Below are 19,993 nucleotides of genomic sequence, written 5' to 3'. Positions count from 1 at the left end.
TATATAAGGTTGTTCCCATATATATTATAGCGCTTGGGTGTGTGCTGGCAAACTCTCCCTCTGTCTCCCCAAAGGGCTAGTGGGGTCCTGTCTTCGATAAGAGCATTCCCTGTGTGTCTGCTGTGTGTCGGTACGTGTGTGTCGACATGTATGAGGACGATGTTGGTGTGGAGGCAGAGCAATTGCCGATAATGGTGATGTCACCCCCCAGGGAGTCGACACCGGAATGGATGGCTTTGTTTATGGAATTACGTGATAATGTCAGCACATTACAAAAATCAGTTGACGACATGAGACGGCCGGCAAACCAGTTAGTACCTGCCCAGGCGTCTCAGACACCGTCAGGGGCTGTAAAGCGCCCTTTACCTCAGTCGGTCGACACAGACCCAGACACAGACACTGAATCTAGTGTCGACGGTGATGAAACAAACGTATTTTCAAGTAGGGCCACACGTTATATGATCACGGCAATGAAGGAGGCTTTGCATATCTCTGATACTGCAAGTACCACAAAAAGGGGTATTATGTGGGGGGTGAAAAAACTACCTGTAGTTTTTCCTGAATCAGAGGAATTAAATGATGTATGTGATGAAGCGTGGGTTAACCCAGATAGAAAAATGCTAATTTCAAAAAAGTTATTAGCATTATACCCTTTCCCGCCAGAGGTTAGGGCGCGCTGGGAAACACCCCCTAGGGTGGATAAGGCGCTCACACGCTTATCAAAACAAGTGGCGTTACCGTCTCCTGATACGGCCGCCATCAGGGATCCAGCTGATAGGAGAATGGAAACTACCCTAAAAAGTATATACACACATACTGGTGTTATACTGCGACCAGCCATCGCCTCAGCCTGGATGTGCAGTGCTGGGGTCATCTGGTTGGATTCCCTGACTGAAAATATTGATACCCTGGATAGGGACAGTATTTTATTGACTATAGAGCAATTAAAGGATGCTTTCCTTTATATGCGAGATGCTCAGAGAGATATTTGCACTCTGGCATCGAGAGTAAATGCGATGTCCATATCTGCCAGAAGGAGTTTATGGACGCGACAGTGGTCAGGTGATGCGGATTCCAAACGACATATGGAAGTATTGCCGTATAAAGGGGAGGAATTATTTGGCGTCGGTCTATCGGATCTGGTGGCCACGGCAACTGCCGGAAAATCCACCTTTTTACCTCAGACCCCCTCCCAACAGAAAAAGACACCGTCTTTTCAGCCGCAGTCCTTTCGGTCCTATAAGAACAAGCGGACAAAAGGACAGTCATATCTGCCTCGGGGCAGAGGAAGGGGTAAGAGAGGGCAGCAAGCAGCCCCTGCCCAGGAACAGAAGCCCTCCCAGGGTTCTGCAAAGCCCTCAGCATGACGCTGGGGCCTTACAAGCGGACTCAGGAGCGGTGGGGGGTCGACTCAAGAATTTCAGCGCACAGTGGGCTTGCTCACAGGTGGACCCCTGGATTCTGCAGGTAGTATCTCAGGGTTACAGGTTGGAATTCGAGAAGTCTCCCCCTCGCCGGTTCCTAAAGTCTGCTTTGCCAACGTCTCCCTCAGACAGGGCGACGGTATTGGAAGCCATTCACAAGCTGTTTTCTCAGCAGGTGATAGTCAAGGTACCCCTCCTACAACAGGGAAAGGGGTATTACTCCACGCTATTTGTGGTACCGAAGCCGGACGGCTCGGTAAGACCTATTCTAAATCTGAAATCTTTGAACCTGTACATACAAAAATTCAAGTTCAAGATGGAGTCACTCAGAGCAGTGATAGCGAATCTGGAAGAAGGGGACTTTATGGTGTCCCTGGACATAAAGGATGCTTACCTACATGTCCCAATTTGCCCTTCACATCAAGGGTACCTCAGGTTCGTGGTGCAAAACTGTCATTATCAGTTTCAGACGCTGCCGTTTGGATTGTCCACGGCACCTCGGGTCTTTACCAAGGTAATGGCCGAAATGATGATTCTTCTGCGAAGAAGAGGCGTATTAATTATCCCTTACTTGGACGATCTCCTGATAAGGGCAAGGTCCAGAGAACAGCTGGAGGACGGAGTAGCACTAACCCAACTAGTGCTGCAACAACACGGGTGGATTCTGAATTTTCCAAAATCTCAGTTGACCCTGACGACACGTCTGCTGTTCCTGGGAATGATTCTGGACACGGTTCAGAAAAAGGTGTTTCTTCCGGAGGAGAAAGCCAAGGAGTTATCCGAACTTGTCAGGAACCTCCTAAAACCAGGGAAAGTGTCTGTGCATCAATGCACAAGAGTCCTGGGAAAGATGGTGGCTTCTTACGAAGCGATTCCATTCGGCAGATTCCACGCACGAACTTTTCAGTGGGATCTGCTGGACAAATGGTCCGGATCGCATCTGCAGATGCATCAGCGGATAACCTTATCGCCACGGACGAGGGTGTCTCTTCTGTGGTGGTTGCAGAGTGCTCATCTGTTAGAGGGCCGCAGATTCGGCATACAGGACTGGGTCCTGGTGACCACGGATGCCAGTCTGAGAGGCTGGGGAGCGGTCACACAGGGAAGAAACTTCCAGGGAGTATGGTCAAGCCTGGAGATGTCTCTTCACATAAATATACTGGAGCTAAGAGCGATTTACAATGCTCTAAGTCTGGCAAAACCCCTGCTTCAGGGTCAGCCGGTGTTGATCCAGTCGGACAACATCACGGCAGTCGCCCACGTAAACAGACAGGGCGGCACAAGAAGCAGGACAGCAATGGCAGAAGCTGCAAGGATTCTTCGCTGGGCGGAAGATCATGTGATAGCACTGTCAGCAGTATTCATTCCGGGAGTGGACAACTGGGAAGCAGACTTCCTCAGCAGACACGATCTACACCCGGGAGAGTGGGGACTTCATCCAGAAGTCTTCCACATGATTGTGAACCGTTGGGAAAAACCAATGGTGGATATGATGGCGTCCCGCCTCAACAAAAAACTGGACAGGTATTGCGCCAGGTCAAGAGACCCTCAGGCAATAGCTGTGGACGCTCTGGTAACACCGTGGGTGTTCCAGTCAGTGTATGTGTTCCCTCCTCTGCCTCTCATACCAAAGGTACTGAGAATTATACGGCAAAAGGGAGTAAGAACGATACTAGTGGCTCCGGATTGGCCAAGAAGAACTTGGTACCCGGAACTTCAAGAGATGCTCACGGAGGATCCGCGGCCTCTACCTCTAAGACCGGACCTGCTTCAGCAGGGACCGTGTCTATTCCAAGACTTACCGCGGCTGCGTTTGACGGCATGGCGGTTGAACGCCGAATTCTAAGGGAAAAAGGCATTCCGGAAGAGGTCATTCCTACACTGGTAAAAGCCAGGAAGGAGGTGACTGCACAACATTATCACCGCATTTGGAGAAAATATGTTGCGTGGTGTGAGGCCAGGAAGGCCCCCACGGAGGAATTTCAACTGGGTCGATTCCTACATTTCCTGCAAACAGGATTGTCTATGGGCCTCAAATTGGGGTCCATTAAGGTTCAAATTTCGGCCCTGTCGATTTTCTTCCAGAAAGAATTGGCTTCAGTTCCTGAAGTCCAGACTTTTGTAAAAGGAGTACTACATATACAGCCCCCGGTTGTGCCCCCAGTGGCACCGTGGGATCTTAATGTAGTCTTGGATTTTCTCAAATCCCATTGGTTTGAGCCGCTCAAATCGGTGGAGTTGAAGTATCTTACATGGAAAGTAACCATGCTACTGGCCCTGGCTTCAGCCAGGAGAGTATCAGAATTGGCGGCTTTATCATATAAGAGCCCATATCTGATTTTCCATACGGACAGGGCAGAACTGCGGACACGTCCTCATTTTCTGCCTAAGGTGGTGTCAGCGTTTCACCTGAACCAGCCTATTGTGGTGCCTGCGGCTACTAACGATTTGGAGGATTCCAAGTTGTTGGACGTGGTCCGGGCATTGAAAATATATATTTCAAGAACGGCGGGAGTCAGAAAGTCTGACTCACTGTTTATATTGTATGCACCCAACAAGATGGGTGCTCCTGCTTCTAAGCAGACGATTGCTCGTTGGATTTGTAGCACAATTCAACTTGCACATTCTGTGGCAGGCTTGCCACAACCTAAATCTGTCAAGGCCCATTCCACAAGGAAAGTGGGCTCATCCTGGGCGGCTGCCCGGGGGGTCTCGGCATTACAACTCTGCCGAGCTGCTACTTGGTCAGGGGCAAACACATTTGCAAAATTCTACAAATTTGATACCCTGGCTGAGGAGGACCTTGAGTTCTCTCATTCGGTGCTGCAGAGTCATCCGCACTCTCCCGCCCGTTTGGGAGCTTTGGTATAATCCCCATGGTCCTGACGGAGTCCCCAGCATCCACTTAGGACGTTAGAGAAAATAAGAATTTACTTACCGATAATTCTATTTCTCGTAGTCCGTAGTGGATGCTGGGAGCCCATCCCAAGTGCGGATTGTCTGCAATACTTGTACATAGTTATTGTTACAAACAAATTCGGGTTGTTATTGTTGTGAGCCGTCTGTTCAGAGGCTCCTACGTTTGTCATACTGTTAACTGGGTTCAGATCACAAGTTATACGGTGTGGCTGGTATGAGTCTTACCCGGGATTCAATATCCTTCCTTATTGTGTACGCTCGTCCGGGCACAGTATCCTAACTGAGGCTTGGAGGAGGGTCATAGGGAGAGGAGCCAGTACACACCACCTAATCCTAAAGCTTTATTTTTGTGCCCTGTCTCCTGCGGAGCCGCTATTCCCCATGGTCCTGACGGAGTCCCCAGCATCCACTACGGACTACGAGAAATAGAATTATCGGTAAGTAAATTCTTATTTTTAAGTGAGACAGAAGCCCGCCGTCGAGGGGGCGGGGCTTCTTCCTCAGCACTCACCAGCGCCATTTTTTCTCCACAACTCCGCTGAGAGGAAGCTCCCCAGGCTCTCCCCTGCAGATACACGGTAGAAGAGGGTAAAAAGAGAGGGGGGGCACATAATTAGGCGCAAAAATCAATATAAACATCAGCTACTGGGTTAACATTAAGTTACTGTGTTATTCCTGGGTTTATAGCGCTGGGGTGTGTGCTGGCATACTCTCTCTCTGTCTCTCCAAAAGGCCTTGTGGGGGAACTGTCTTCAAAAAGGGCATTCCCTGTGTGTGTGGTGTGTCGGTACGCTTGTGTCGACATGTTTGACGAGGAAGGCTATGTGGAAGCAGAGCGGGAGCAAATGAATGTGGTGTCTCCGCCGACGGTGCCGACACCTGATTGGATGGATATGTGGAAGGTTTTAAATGATAATGTTAATTCCTTGCATAAAAGGTTAGAAAAAGCTGAAGCCTCAGGACAGTCAGGGTCTCAGCCCGTGCCTGATCCTATGTCGCAGAGACCATCAGGGTCTCAGAAGCGCCCACTATCCCAAATTGTTGACACAGCCGGAGGTAACCTTTCCCCCTTCACACGAGCTAAATGAGTTATGTGAAAAGGCTTGGGAATCTCCAGATAAAAATCTGCAGATTTCCAAACTGATTCTTATGGCGTATCCTTTCCCGCCAACGGACAGGTTACGCTAGGAATCCTCCCCTAGGGTGGACAAAGCTTTAACACGCTTATCCAAGAAGGTAGCCCTGCCGTCACAGGATACGGCTACCCTCAAAGATGCTGCGGATAGAAAGCAAGAGGGTACCCTGAAGTCCATTTATACACATTCAGGTACCTTACTGAGGCCGGCGATCGCGTCGGCCTGGGTGTGTAGTGCTGTAGCAGCATGGGCGGACACCCTGTCTGAGGAACTTGATACCTTAGACAAGGATACTATATTATTGACCCTAGGGCATATAAAAGAAGCTGTCCTATATATGAGAGATGCTCAAAGAGACATTAGTCTACTGGGTTCTAGAATAAATGCTATGTCGATTTCTGCCAGAAGGGTCCTGTGGACTCGGCAATGGACAGGTGATGCCGACTCAAAAAGGCATATGGAGGTTTTACCTTACAAGGGTGAGGAATTGTTTGGGGAGGGTCTATCGGACCTGGTCTCCACAGCTACTGCTGGAAAGTCAAATGTTTTGCCATATGTTTCCTCACAGCCTAAGAGAGCACCGTATTATCAAATGCAGTCCTTTCGATCACAGAAAAACAAGAAAGTCCGAGGTGCGTCCTTTCTTGCCAGGGGCAGGGGCAGAGGAAAGAAGCTGCACAACACAGCTAGTTCCCAGGAACAGAAGTCCTCCCCGGCTTCCACAAAATCCACCGCATGACGCTGGGGCTCCAGAGGCGGAGCTAGGCCCGGTGGGGGCGCGTCTCCGAAATTTCAGCCACAAGTGGGTTCACTCCCAGTTGGATCCCTGGGCAATAGATATTGTGTCTCAGGGATACAAGCTGGAATTCGAAGAGATGCCCCCTCACCGATACCTCAAATCGGCCCTGCCAGCTTCCCTCCCCGAGAGGGAAATAGTGTTAACTGCAATTCACAAATTGTATCTTTAACAAGTGGTGGTCAAGGTTCCCCTCCTTCAACAAGGAAGGGGTTATTATTCGACCATGTTTGTAGTACCGAAACCGGACGGTTCGGTCAGACCCATATTGAATTTAAAATCTCTGAACATGTACCTGAAAAGGTTCAAGTTCAAGATGGAATCGCTGAGAGCGGTCATCGCAAGCCTGGAAGGGGGAGATTTTATGGTGTCTCTGGACATAAAGGATGCATACCTTCATGTCCCCATTTATCCACCTCATCAGGCGTACCTCAGATTTGTGGTACAGGATTGTCATTACCAATTTCAGACGTTGCCGTTTGGTCTCTCCACGGCTCTGAGAATATTTACCAAGGTAATGGCGGAAATGATGGTGCTCCTGCGGAAGCAAGGGGTCACAATTATCCCATACTTGGACGATCTCCTCATAAAAGCGAGATCAAGAGAGCAGTTGCTGAGCAGCGTAGCACTTTCTCTGGAAGTGTTACGGCAACACGGCTGGATTCTAAATATTCCAAAGTCGCAGTTGGTTCCTACGACTCGTCTGCCTTTCCTGGGCATGATTCTAGACACAGACCAGAAAAGGGTTTATCTCCCGATAGAGAAAGCTCAGGAACTCATGACATTGGTCAGGAACCTATTAAAACCAAAACAAGTGTCAGTGCATCACTGCACTCGAGTCCTGGGAAAGATGGTGGCAGGTTCCATGCGAGGACCTTTCAATGGGACTTACTGGACAAGTGGTCCGGATCACATCTCCAGATGCATCGGTTAATCACCCTGTCCCCCAGGACCAGGGTGTCTCTCCTGTGGTGGCTGCAGAGTGCTCACCTTCTCGAGGGCCGCAGATTCGGCATTCAGGACTGGGTCCTGGTGACCACGGATGCAAGTCTCCGAGGGTGGGGAGCAGTCACACAGGGAAGAAATTTCCAAGGTCTGTGGTCAAGTCAGGAGACTTGCCTGCACATCAACATCCTGGAACTAAGGGCCATATACAACGCCCTACGTCAAACGGAGACCCTGCTTCGCGACCAACCGGTTCTGATTCAGTCAGACAACATCACCGCAGTGGCTCATGTAAACCGACAAGGCGGCATAGGAGCAGGGTAGCGATGGCGGAAGCCACCAGAATTCTTCGCTGGGCGGAAAATCACGTAAGCGCACTGTCAGCAGTGTTCATCCCGGGAGTGGACAACTGGGAAGCAGACTTCCTCAGCAGACACGACCTCCACCCGGGAGAGTGGGGACTTCATCAGGAAGTCTTCGCACAGATTGCAAGTCGGTGGGAACTGCCACAGGTGGACAAGATGGCATCCCGCCTCAACAAAAAACTACAGAGGTATTGCGCCAGGTCAAGAGACCCTCAGGCGATAGCTGTAGACGCCCTGGTGACACCGTGGGTGTTCCAGTCGGTCTATGTATTTCCTCCTCTTCCTCTCATACCCAAGGTGCTGAGAATCATAAGAAGAAGAGGAGTGAGAACAATACTCATTGTTCCGGATTGGCCACGAAGGACTTGGTATCCAGATCTGCAAGAAATGCTCACAGAGGACCCGTGGCCTCTTCCTCTAAGACAGGACTTGTTGCAACAGGGGCCCTGTCTGTTCCAAGACTTACCGCGGCTGCGTTTGACGGCATGGCGGTTGAACGCCGGATCCTAGCAGAAAAAGGCATTCCGGATGAGGTCATTCCTACGCTGATAAAGGCTAGGAAGGACGTGACAGCTCAACATTATCACTGTATATGGCGAAAATATGTTGCTTGGTGTGAGGCCAGGAATGCCCCTACGGAGGAATTCCAGCTGGGCCGTTTCCTTCACTTCCTACAGTCAGGAGTGAATTTGGGCCTAAAATTGGGTTCCATTAAGGTCCAGATTTCGGCCCTATCCATTTTCTTTCAAAAGGAGTTGACTTCTATACCTGAAGTTCAGACGTTTGTAAAGGGAGTGCTGCATATTCAGCCCCCTTTTGTGCCTTCAGTGGCACCTTGGGATCTTAACGTGGTGTTGAGTTTCCTGAAATCCCACTGGTTTGAACCACTCAAAACGGTGGAGTTGAAATATCTCACGTGGAAGGTGGTCATGCTACTAGCCTTGGCTTCGGCTAGGCGTGTGTCAGAGTTTGCGGCTTTGTCACATAAAAGCCCCTATCTGGTTTTCCATGCGGATAGAGCAGAATTGCGGACCTGTCCACAATTTCTGCCGAAAGTGGTTTCATCCTTTCATATAAACCAACCTATTGTGGTGCCTGTAGCTACAACTGACTTGGAGGATTCCGAGTTGCTTGATGTGGTCAGGGCCTTGAAGGTTTATGTAGCCTGAACGGCTAGGGTCAGGAAAACAGAGTCTTTGTTTATCCTGTATGCTTCCAACAAGCTTGGTGCTCCTGCTTCAAAGCAAACTATTGCTCGCTGGATCTGTAACACGATTCAGCAGGCTCATTCTGCGGCTGGATTGCTGCTACCAAAATCAGTTAAGGCCCATTCCACTAGGAAGGTGGGCTCTTCTTGGGCGGCTGCCCGAGGGGTCTCGGCATTACAGCTTTGCCGAGCGGCTACTTGGTCAGGTTCAAACACTTTTGCAAAGTTCTACAAGTTTGATACCCTGGCTGAGGAGGACCTTGTGTTTGCTCAATCGGTTCTGCAGTCATCCGCACTATCCCGCCCGTTTGGGAGCTTTGGTATAATCCCCATGGTCCTTACGAAGTCCCCAGCATCCACTAGGACGTTAGAGAAAATAAGATTTTACTTACCGGTAAATCTATTTCTCGTAGTCCGTAGTGGATGCTGGGCGCCCGTCCCAAGTGCGGAATTCTTCTGCAATACTTGTATATAGTTATTGCTTCAATAAGGGTTATGTTATGGTTGCATCAGGGTTGACCTGATGCTCTGTTGTTGTTCATACTGTTAACTGGGTAAGTTTATCACAAGTTATACGGTGTGATTGGTGTGGGTGGTATGAATCTTGCCCTGGATTACCAAAATCCTTTCCTTGTACTGTCAGCTCTTCCGGGCACAGTTTCTCTAACTGAGGTCTGGAGGAGGGGCATAGAGGGAGGAGCCAGAGCACACCAGAACCTAAATTCTTTCTTAAAGTGCCCATGTCTCCTGCGAAGCCTGTCTATCCCCATGGTCCTTACGGAGTCCCCAGCATCCACTACGGACTACGAGAAATAGATTTACCTGGTAAGTAAAATCTTATTTTTGCAGCCGTGCAAATGCATAGTCGCCACCCACTGGGGAGTGTATTTTAGCTTGTGCGAACGCCTGTGCAGCCGAGCACTACAAAAACAGTTTGTGTAGTTTCTGAGTAGGTTTGAATTTACTCAGCCCTTGCGATCACTTCAGCCTGTCCGAGGTCGGAATTGACGTCAGACACCCGCCCTGCAAATGCTTGGACACGCCTGCGTTTTTCCAACCACTCCCTGAAAATGGTCATTTGACACCCATAAATGCTTTCTTCCTGTCAATCTCTTTGCGATCGGCTGTGTGAATGGATTCTTCGTTAAATCCATCACTCAGCAACGATACGCTTTGTACCCGTGCAATGCGCCTGCGCATTGCGGTGCATGCGCAGTTTTGCCGAGTTTTGACCTGATCGCAGCACTGCAAAAAGTTGCTAGCGAGCGATCAACTCGGAATGAGCCCCCATGGTTTGTGATCACAGGCAATATATCTACAAAACAAGACAATTGTTGCTGCAATCACTACTGCTGCAAATCTGTGTGCATCTAGCACATTAAAGCATTTGCATTCTTTTCATATTTTGATCAAAACAATTAATCTTGCCGAACATCAAGGGAACCCAATTTCTGCACGTCCCTAAACTAGCATGCATGATTCACATACCATTAAATTGCCATTTCGGAGTAGCAAATATGTGTGAACATGCCCATACTGTACTTCACCTAAGTTTACCTGCCCCCTCTCTGCCCCATTATTTCTCCCTAAGTAAAAAGCAAAACATATTTTTGAATGTATGCATAAGTATATGAAATAAAGGCGTGATTAACCACTGAATTATGTTTCTTGGTAGAGTTTAGAAACTAAAGGCAGTTCACCGTCTTGCAATTTTAATAGAAACGTGGTTGCCCATATTCTAGACAATTGTTTTATAGAGAAACCAATGGTTTTTTTTACTTAATTAAAGAAAAATGTTTTATTTTCTGTGGGTATTGCACAGAAATCTAAGTAAAAATAATATTAGAATATGACAAGCCCAAAATTTGCAGTGATAGGCTCAGCATAGGGGTAAAACATGGCTCCAATGCAAAATGGTTAAAAACAATGGACTCAAACAGGTTAGGGCACATTGGGGGTTTCAAAAGTAGGAAGGGATATGTCCACAGCACACAGAGAACTGCAACCATGCCCTAATGGGCGAGATATGCTGAATGCTGAGGAAACGCCAGCCTTCACAATGGGACTGATTCATTCCTGATTGCTGCTGTGCATTTTCGCACAGTGGGCGGTCAGGGACTAACTGCGTATGCACCGCAATGCGCACGCGTGTCGGATAACAACAAAGGGCATCACCGGTCAGCAACGGGATGGTGCGAAAAATCCGATCGCACGGGTGTTTGCAAGGTGATTGACAGGAGGAGGTCGTTCGTTGGTGGTAACTGAGCGTTTATTGGGAGTGTCCGGAAAAACATAGGCGCACCCAAGCGTTTTCAGGGAGGGCGTGTGGCGTCAGCTCCGGCCCCGATCAGCCTGTTCTCATCGCACTGCAGGTGTAAGTCCTGGGCTCCGCAAAGACTGCACAAAGTGGATTTTAGCAGCTCGACACATGGGATCGCACACTTGCACGGCGAATTTACACTCCCCCTGGAGGTGGCGACTATCTGATCGCAGGGCAGCAAAGATAGCAGCCCAGCGATCAGGTCTGAATCACCCCCAATGTTCTGTAATGCAGCACCTCCAATCTCCCTTCAAAGTGAGACAAATGTCTGTATAGCAGGATGGTTGGAAGGTATGGGTTGATGGAAATTTCTTTATACAAAGACCACTTTAATTTATTTGTATTTACTTTAAAGCTTTCTTTTGCTTAATTTTCAAGTCCTTGAATTTATAAAAAAAATTTGCTGTCAAATGGCAAAACAAAAAAAAATTGGCCTTGATTCTAAGTTTTTGATGAGAAACAAAATAGTAAGTACAGAAAGATAAAGCAACAATAGATTTAGTAAAAGGTATAGGTAAAAAATAAAAATCTATAAATTATAATTCACAATAGCATTGTTTTCATTTATTTTGTATTTGTAAGTGCCAGTTAGTCTATGTTTTCCTCTTTATAGTTTTTACAAGGTTGTAAGATAGTCTTAGTGGCATATTTATCACGCTCCGCTGATGGGTTGTGATAAATTTGCCCAAATTTGCATTGTGATAATTGAATATATCGCAGGGATGTATCAATTATCGCATGCAGGGGTAGAGCTTTCAATAAAGCTCTGTCCCTGCAAATCCTCATACCACAAAAGGTCCCTTGGTGGAGGTATTACTTTTTTATTTTATTTTTTTAACCTTTTTTTTATTTTTTCCCACACATCAGAGACACATGGCTGGTCAAAGGTGCCAGATCCGAGCTCAGCCTTCACTGCCAGCAGGCAGAGAAGGCTGTGCGGGGAGTCAGGGAACCGGTGGGAATCCTGGATAATGCCATCTCTAGACAGCATTATCACAGGGCTCCCACCAGTATTTTGTAGGTTTTTTTTTTTTTTTTTTTTTTAGTAAATTTTGGCAGATTGGGAAAAGCAATCAGGTTACTCAAACAAAATACAAATTTTTAAGGGCTTGGAGAATTTAGCAAATTCTCCAATTGGCCATTAGTACATTCAGGTGATACTAAAATAATGTGAAAAGTATGTGAAAACACCCTTTTTTACATTATTTTAGTAAAAATAATTTTGATAAATATGCCATTTTATTTTTTTCAAAGTAATAAAGCAGCAGATAACATTTTTATGTATCTCTACAATTTAAATGCTATATTGATTAGTTGGTTATATATAAGATTTATTAGCCTTTAGATTACCTACTAGGGAAATGTGTAATTTGGACTACTGTATGTCCATTAGATCTATATGCAGGAGTAGGCTGTATGTCATGTATCCTGTCAATGTGAACTTTGTATACATGCTCAGACCAAAATGACTTATGTTGGGCATACATTATAAAATCTAAGAGGCGAGCATATAAGGGTGTTATGTTACGTTTAGAAGAAACTGAGATATTTACTGTTATAGATAAATTATTAGACCTTAAGAATTGGACATAGCACACACACAAAATGTATCAGTAAATAGACTACCATCATTTAAAATAACATCATATTTTTTTGATTTATTAGCAACCTTGTGTAACCCTACGTGGACTCTCGTATATTAACTACCATAATGTGCTTATACCTGTGTCATTTATTTCATATGTTCTGCTTGATTTTTCTTTTCTTAATAAACGTATAAATAAAAATCAAAAATAACATCATTACTATGATCCCTAGGTCATAACGACTTCATCCATTAGAAAAAAGAAAAAAAAAATCATTTTTCAGAAAAGTGTTCCATAACTCCTTTATCCAATCACCTCTTCAATTATCTGTGTGATTTGACTGATGTCAACTGATTGCCCCGAGTGCTCTGTATGTGCGCAAAAGTCTAACAGGCTTTTTACCTGACCGTATGCCTAGCATTAAATCGTTCTTAGACATACAGTAATAACACGCAAGGATTTTAATTTTTTACAAAAGAAGAAAAAGAAAAAATGGGGAACTTACAGAAAAGCAATGAGTCTACTGACCTCTTGAGAGAAACAAAAAGAGTAAACATAAGCAAGCAGGGTTTCTTCAATCATGTGATTTTATGTAATATAGATGACGCCTTGCAATCAGTTGCATTCAGAATCACAAAGTGCAATCGCAAATCTATTCACATTTGCAAGGCCAATTCAGAATCTTTTGTCTCAGCAAACCTGAACTGCGACTACCTCTCCTTGGTTGCAACTCGCCTCTTATTGTCGTACCTGAGATGAGATTGAAAAATCAAACAAGCAAGAAAGAAAAGTTGCAGCGCATATAGATTAGAATTAATAAGATTCTATTTATTAAAACACATATAAGAATAAAAATATATATATTTAAACAGACTGTGCAATTTATACCACCGGCCGGTCAGTACATTTTTACAATAATTAATGCATGCATATATCAAATGTAGCATAAATTGTAACAAATTGCTTCCTCTCTGTTCAATCACTTTAAGCAATAAAATTATAATATAATCTGATATATCTGATAATTATACAGACTGGGTAATGCGCTCAGAAGTTTTTCCTTTGAGATTATATATCAGTCATTTTTGGTGAAGAAGATAATGATGATAAGATATATTTCTCACTTCAGGTGCAGGTAATTATGCTGTGAATAACTGCAACCTGTAATTGAGCCGGTGCTCTCACTGAAAATGTGTCTGGCCAGACGTAAATATAATGCGGTCTCACCACTCCTGTGCGTGGGTACTTTCACCTGGAATGTCCTCCCGGCTGCTGGTGCTCTCAACCTTTTATTGTGCAGTCATCTCTGGGGGATCGTATAAGCGGTGAAGAATTCCAATCGCATCTTAATGGAGTGTAGGATTTTGCTGAAAAGACCTCCGGACAGCAGTATGACAGTCTGAATGAGTGGTTAACGCGTTTCCCCGCCTCCCTCCAGGTTCAGCGGCTTCATCAGAATGAACCCGGAGGGAGGCGGGGAAACGCGTTAACCACTCATTCAGACTGTCATACTGCTGTCCGGAGGTCTTTTCAGCAAAATCCTACACTCCATTAAGATGCGATTGGAATTCTTCACCGCTTATACGATCCCCCAGAGATGACTGCACAATAAAAGGTTGAGAGCACCAGCAGCCGGGAGGACATTCCAGGTGAAAGTACCCACGCACAGGAGTGGTGAGACCGCATTATATTTACGTCTGGCCAGACACATTTTCAGTGAGAGCACCGGCTCAATTACAGGTTGCAGTTATTCACAGCATAATTACCTGCACCTGAAGTGAGAAATATATCTTATCATCATTATCTTCTTCACCAAAAATGACTGATATATAATCTCAAAGGAAAAACTTCTGAGCGCATTACCCAGTCTGTATAATTATCAGATATATCAGATTATATTATAATTTTATTGCTTAAAGTGATTGAACAGAGAGGAAGCAATTTGTTACAATTTATGCTACATTTGATATATGCATGCATTAATTATTGTAAAAATGTACTGACCGGCCGGTGGTATAAATTGCACAGTCTGTTTAAATATATATATTTTTATTCTTATATGTGTTTTAATAAATAGAATCTTATTAATTCTAATCTATATGCGCTGCAACTTTTCTTTCTTGCTTGTTTGATTTTTTAATCTAATAGGGGTGAGTAGCCCTATGTTGCTGGCAGCATATTGATTAGGAGTGACAGAGCGCCAGATTCAGCATTTTGTTGTTTGAGATGAGATTGGATTGCGACTGAACGTGTGGTTTCACTGTCACTACTGAAAAATTCAGAAAATTGCAATACAATCATTTATTTTGGAACCAAAAAATCACTAGTGTGGGTACACTCGAAAGTTGATCTCAAGGTTGTTTAATCATTCTGAAAATTGCAAGTTGGACAGATTGTGAGTGAAAGCGTTCAGGTGTGTGCCTAGCATTTTTTTACAAAAACCTCACAGTTGTGGGTAATAAATGGATTTTGATACACTTATCTCCAATATGCCAAACATTTGCAACATATCAGCTTTCAGCTGATTGGTAACGGATTATCTATGTTTTACCGGCGGGCGGGATGTTGGCTGTCAATATCCCGACAGCGGCATCCCACCTGCCAGAATGACGGCAGCAGGGTAAGCACTAAGAGTCCCCTTGTGGGCTCGGTTGGGTGTTGTGGAAACTGGAAACCCATGCGTTGGAATAGGCCTGGTGTGCGGGATTCCAGCTGTCGGCATTTTCGGCTGTTGGTATTTTGGCGTTGGTATCCTGAACGCCGTGATCCCGACAGCCAGCTTTTTAACTGCAACCCGATGTAACATGAAGCTGACTGTACTTTTAACCTGTAGGTATCTGTGGATAAAGTGTTGAAGACATTAAAAGAAAATGCCAATAAAGCAACCAGTATACTTTTGACTGCGATACCTCAGATAGCGGCGATGGACTGGACAGACACTATTCACAACATGAAGGTATTCTTTAATCAAACTGCTTTTTCTGTTCAAGAAGTGTTGGTTTCAAAACAGGAAATGGCATTATAATGTGCACTCATCATCTACACACAGGTTACAATAAAATGAGACAAATGTATGTGATATTTCCTGCTTTGCCGAAGGAGTCAAAGCTGTTACCGCTTCTCAGAAAATATTAATGATGTCATCCTCTGTATAATGACTGCGTACTAGTAATGTCTGTTTGAACTTGTTTTTTAAGTTCTAAGAAAAGACCCAAATCCCCAGTAGACCATTCTCTAGCATTTGTTGTTTTTCTTTTGAGGCCTTTGCAAAGCCTAAATTATGTGCAGCTGGTGACTATCTGATTATATGTAATTATTTCATATTTATCAGCGCCAGGAGGTTTGGTGGTTTAGTCCACCTTATTTTTGTATTTCTAGCATATAGCGTTCTGTCCTGTAGTTTTTAAGGTCATCAGTGCTTTGCCATACTGGTTTTTTTTGGTATTTCCCCTTCTCATCACTGATGCCGACTTCAGTGATTTCAACAGACTAGAGCAAAAAACTTTTCTTGCACCTTAGTAGTGGCATGCTGTATTTGATACCTCATCCTTAATACATCCACTGTACATATGAAATGTTAGGTCTAGTTGCACCTTGCTAGTGTGTCTAGGAAGTGATTAAAAATAAGATAGGAGTTATATTTGCATAATAGTCAATTTATTAACAAGTAACATTTTCTGTCTCCTTATGTTAGTGGCAGTACCCTTTGCATATGGGAAAATTGGTACAGCTTCAGCCTTTATTTTTGTAGTGTGAAAAGAAAGAATGTAGATAGGTTCAGTTCTACTTTTAGTTTAAGGAAGGAAAATTGTATCTCAATATCTGTCTTTATATCTGTATGTAATCAGGGCCGGTTCTAGACCTTGTGGCGCCCATGGCGAAAGTTTCCTTTGGCGCCCCCCTCTGACAGGCAAAACAGGGTTAGTGCGCGCCAAATGCGCACGTAAAAAAAAATAGGGGCATGGCTTCATAGGGAAGGGGCATGGCCCCTGGAGTTGTGACCCCAGTAAATGTGCCCTCAGTAGTTGTGACCCCTGTAGATGTGACCCCTGTAGTTGTGCCCCTTGTAGTTGTGCCCCCTGTAGATTTGCCCCCAGTAGGTGTGCCGCCAGTAGAGATGCCCCTGTACTTATGCCCCCTAGTAGTGCCACTCACACACACACACACACACACACACACACACACAAAAAATACTCACCGGCCCCGCTCCTGTTTCCCGACCGCTGCTGCTCCGTCTCTGGCCGCCCGCTCCTCGGATCTATAGAAGAGACGCCTCTCATGACGTCTTTCGCATAGCGCCGCACAGACACTAGAGGTCAATTAAGACCTCTAGCGTCAGACAATGGCGCTGGCTGCAGCGGGCGACCACGGCGCTTGCTGCAGCCGGGGTGCGGGTGGGCGGCCCTGCTTGCCCGTGCCTAGATCTGCTCCTGTATGTAATGCTAACCTGGTAAATAGACTGTCTTATACTGTCATTTCTCTTGCGTCCTAGAGGATGCTTGGTGCTGGGGTCCACATTAGTACCATGGGGTATAGACGGGTCCACCAGGAGCCATTGGCACTTTAAGAGTTTGAGAGTGTGGGCTGGCTCCTCCCTCTATGCCCCTCCCACCAGATTCAGTTTAGAAAATGTGCCCGGAGGAGCCGGTTACCGCTAGAGGAGCTCTCCTGAGCTTTTCTGGTAAAAGTTATTTTTTGAGTTTTTTATTTTACAGGAGGCTATTGGCAACAGCCTGCCTGCAGCGAGGGACTAAGGGGGGAAGCAGTGTCCGCCCTGCGGGGTCTGAGCCACTGTCTCCGTTGACTGGACACTGAGCTCCAGAGGGGTCTGATCGTTCTCCGCCACAGGGGACTGCTCACCCCACAGCATGCTGCCAACCCCTTACAGAGCTGAAGAAGTGGTGAGATAGTCACCGACCCCTCTAGCAAGCGGGGGGCCGGTGTGAAGATGGCGGCAACGGGGAGGGAGAGCAGTATTAACTGTGCTCCTGTGAAGGTTCAGAGGCACATGGTGCGGCGCTGTGAGGGGCGCCCTGAGCCAGCGCTTACCCCCACAATGGTCCACAAGTCTGTCGGGGTCCGCGGATCTCAGCCAGCAAGTTTTACCTCAGGCCAGTATAATCTATGAAGAGCGGGAAGACAGCACCATTAATGGGGCGGAGCTTCTCCTCAGAGCGGACCCAGCATGGTTCCAGCGCCATTTTCCTGCCTGCACAGTGCTGGATGGAAGAACAGGTCCCTCCACAGCAGCTCCAACTGTCAGTACACAGTACCAGGGGGCTGTAGAAGGGGGAGGGGAGGCTGTAAACAGACTGTGTCTCCTATTAAGGGACACAGTCTGCGCTGAAAAGGGGTCTCCCTTTGCTGAAAGCGCTGTGTGTGGGTTAGCTCCGATCTCTGAGTCTCTCTTGCCGTTCTTGGGGGGGAAACTCTGTCTGTCTCCACGTGTGTGTGTGTGTGTGTGTGTGTGTGTGTGTGTGTGTGTGTGTGTCTGTGTCTGTGTGTGTAGTGTTTGATGGTCTCCTTTAGCTATGTCCAGGGACACTGTGTCATATTATCCTCCCAGGATGATCCCATTCCATATAATCAGGATAGCACTGGTTTACCACAGATACCAGCAAGGGAACCAGAGTGGGTTTCCTCTATCAAATCTTGGATTTCTCAGATTTCTGACAGGGTTGCAAGTAATGAATCTGCAACCCAGGTATTACAGAGCTCTATGGCAGTTATGGCCTGGTTCTGGTACCTCAGGACGCCCCGTTATATACCCACACAAACGTGCGCTTGTGCATGTCACACAAGACGACACGGATACCGATTCTGACACTACAGGGGGTGCAATTGTTGATAGAGGCTATCAGGGATGTGTTAAATGTTAATGATACCACACCTGAGCAGGTTGAGGAGGCTTTTTTCACTGAAAATAAAAAATCCCCGCTAACCTTCCCTGCGTCAAAGGAATTGAATGCTATATTTGAAAAAGCATGGGTAAACCCTGGGAAAAAATTCCAGATCCCTAAAAGGGTCCAGGTGGCATTTCCTTTCCCTGAGGAGGATAGGAAAAAAATGGGAAAACCCGCCAACTGTTGACGCCTCTGTGTCCAGACTCTCAAAGAAGGTGGTTTTACCTTTTCCAGGATCTACCGCCTTAAAGGACCCGGCTGATAGGAAAATTTATAACACGCCTAAATCAATGTATACTGCTTCACGGTCCATATTCCGTCCCACTATTGCTAGTGCATGGATTGCAAAGGCAATAGTAAAGTGGTCGGCTACCTTACTTGAGGATTTGGATACGATGGATAGAGATGACGTTGCATTGTATTTACGCAACATACATGATGCTGCAGGTTTTATGGTAGAATCCATGAATGGCCTGGGTTCCATGGCTGCGGGAATATCTTCCATGTCTGTTTCAGCTCGTCGGGGACTGTGGCTGCGCCAGTGGTCTGCCGATGTGGAATCCAGAAGAAGTGTGGAGTTCCTACCCTATACAGGTCAGGCTCTCTTTGGGGAAGCTCTAGATACGTGGATATCCACCACTACAGCGGGTAAGTCTCCGTTTCTTCCCTCAGCAGCACCTGCTCCGAATAAATCTTTCTCTTCATCTGCTACGCAGTACTTTCGGCCTAACAAGCCTAGAAAGGCCAGGACTTCCAATACCTTCTTTAGGGGAGGCCGGGTTAAGTCCAAGAAACCTGCCGCTGCAGGTTCCCAGGAACAAAAGCCTGCTTCGGGTATGCCAAAGTCCTCCGCATGATGGTGGACTGCACGCCCCGGTGGTGGGGCCAGTGGGAGCGAGACTCAGACACTGCAGTCATGTCTGGGTATCGTCCGGCCTGGATCCCTGGGTGGTAGATGTTGTGTCTCAGGGATACAGGCTGGAATTTCAAAGTCTCCCTCCTCATTGCTTTTTCAAGTCAGGTTTGCCAACTCTGTTGGAGGACAGCACTGTACTACAAGACGCTGTCCAAAAGCTGGTAGAGGTACAGGTCATTGTGCCAGTACCACCTCACATGCTGAACAATGGTTTCTATTCAAACCTTTTCGTGGTACCAAAACCAGATGGTTCGGTCAGGCCCATTCTGAACCTAAAATCACATAACCCCTTTCTAAAGGAGTTCAAGTTCAAGATGGAGTCTCTCAGGGAGGTGATATCAGGTCTGGAAGAGGGGAATTCCTGGATATCAAGGATGCATACTTCCACATTCTGCTCTGGCTGCCGCATCAGGCTGATCTCCGCTTCGCATTGCTGGACTGTCATTTCCAGTTCCAGGCACTGCCATTCGGCCTCT

At 46.3% G+C, this 19,993-nt stretch overlaps 1 protein-coding gene across 3 annotated transcripts in view; it reads left to right on the top strand.

Annotated features, from left to right (window-relative positions):
- Positions 1-19,993, top strand: part of MTAP (methylthioadenosine phosphorylase) — a 186,706-nt gene that overhangs the window by 153,235 nt on the left and 13,478 nt on the right. For all 3 annotated transcript variants that reach the window (XM_063914128.1, XM_063914126.1, XM_063914127.1), the window contains one exon: positions 15,532-15,654. In XM_063914128.1, coding sequence (XP_063770198.1) covers positions 15,532-15,654 — 123 coding nt within the window. The remainder of the gene's footprint in view (positions 1-15,531; positions 15,655-19,993) is intronic.

Source organism: Pseudophryne corroboree, chromosome 1, assembly GCF_028390025.1.
Source record: "Pseudophryne corroboree isolate aPseCor3 chromosome 1, aPseCor3.hap2, whole genome shotgun sequence".
Classification (NCBI taxonomy): domain Eukaryota; kingdom Metazoa; phylum Chordata; class Amphibia; order Anura; family Myobatrachidae; genus Pseudophryne; species Pseudophryne corroboree.
This window is presented reverse-complemented; position numbering and strand designations above follow the sequence as displayed.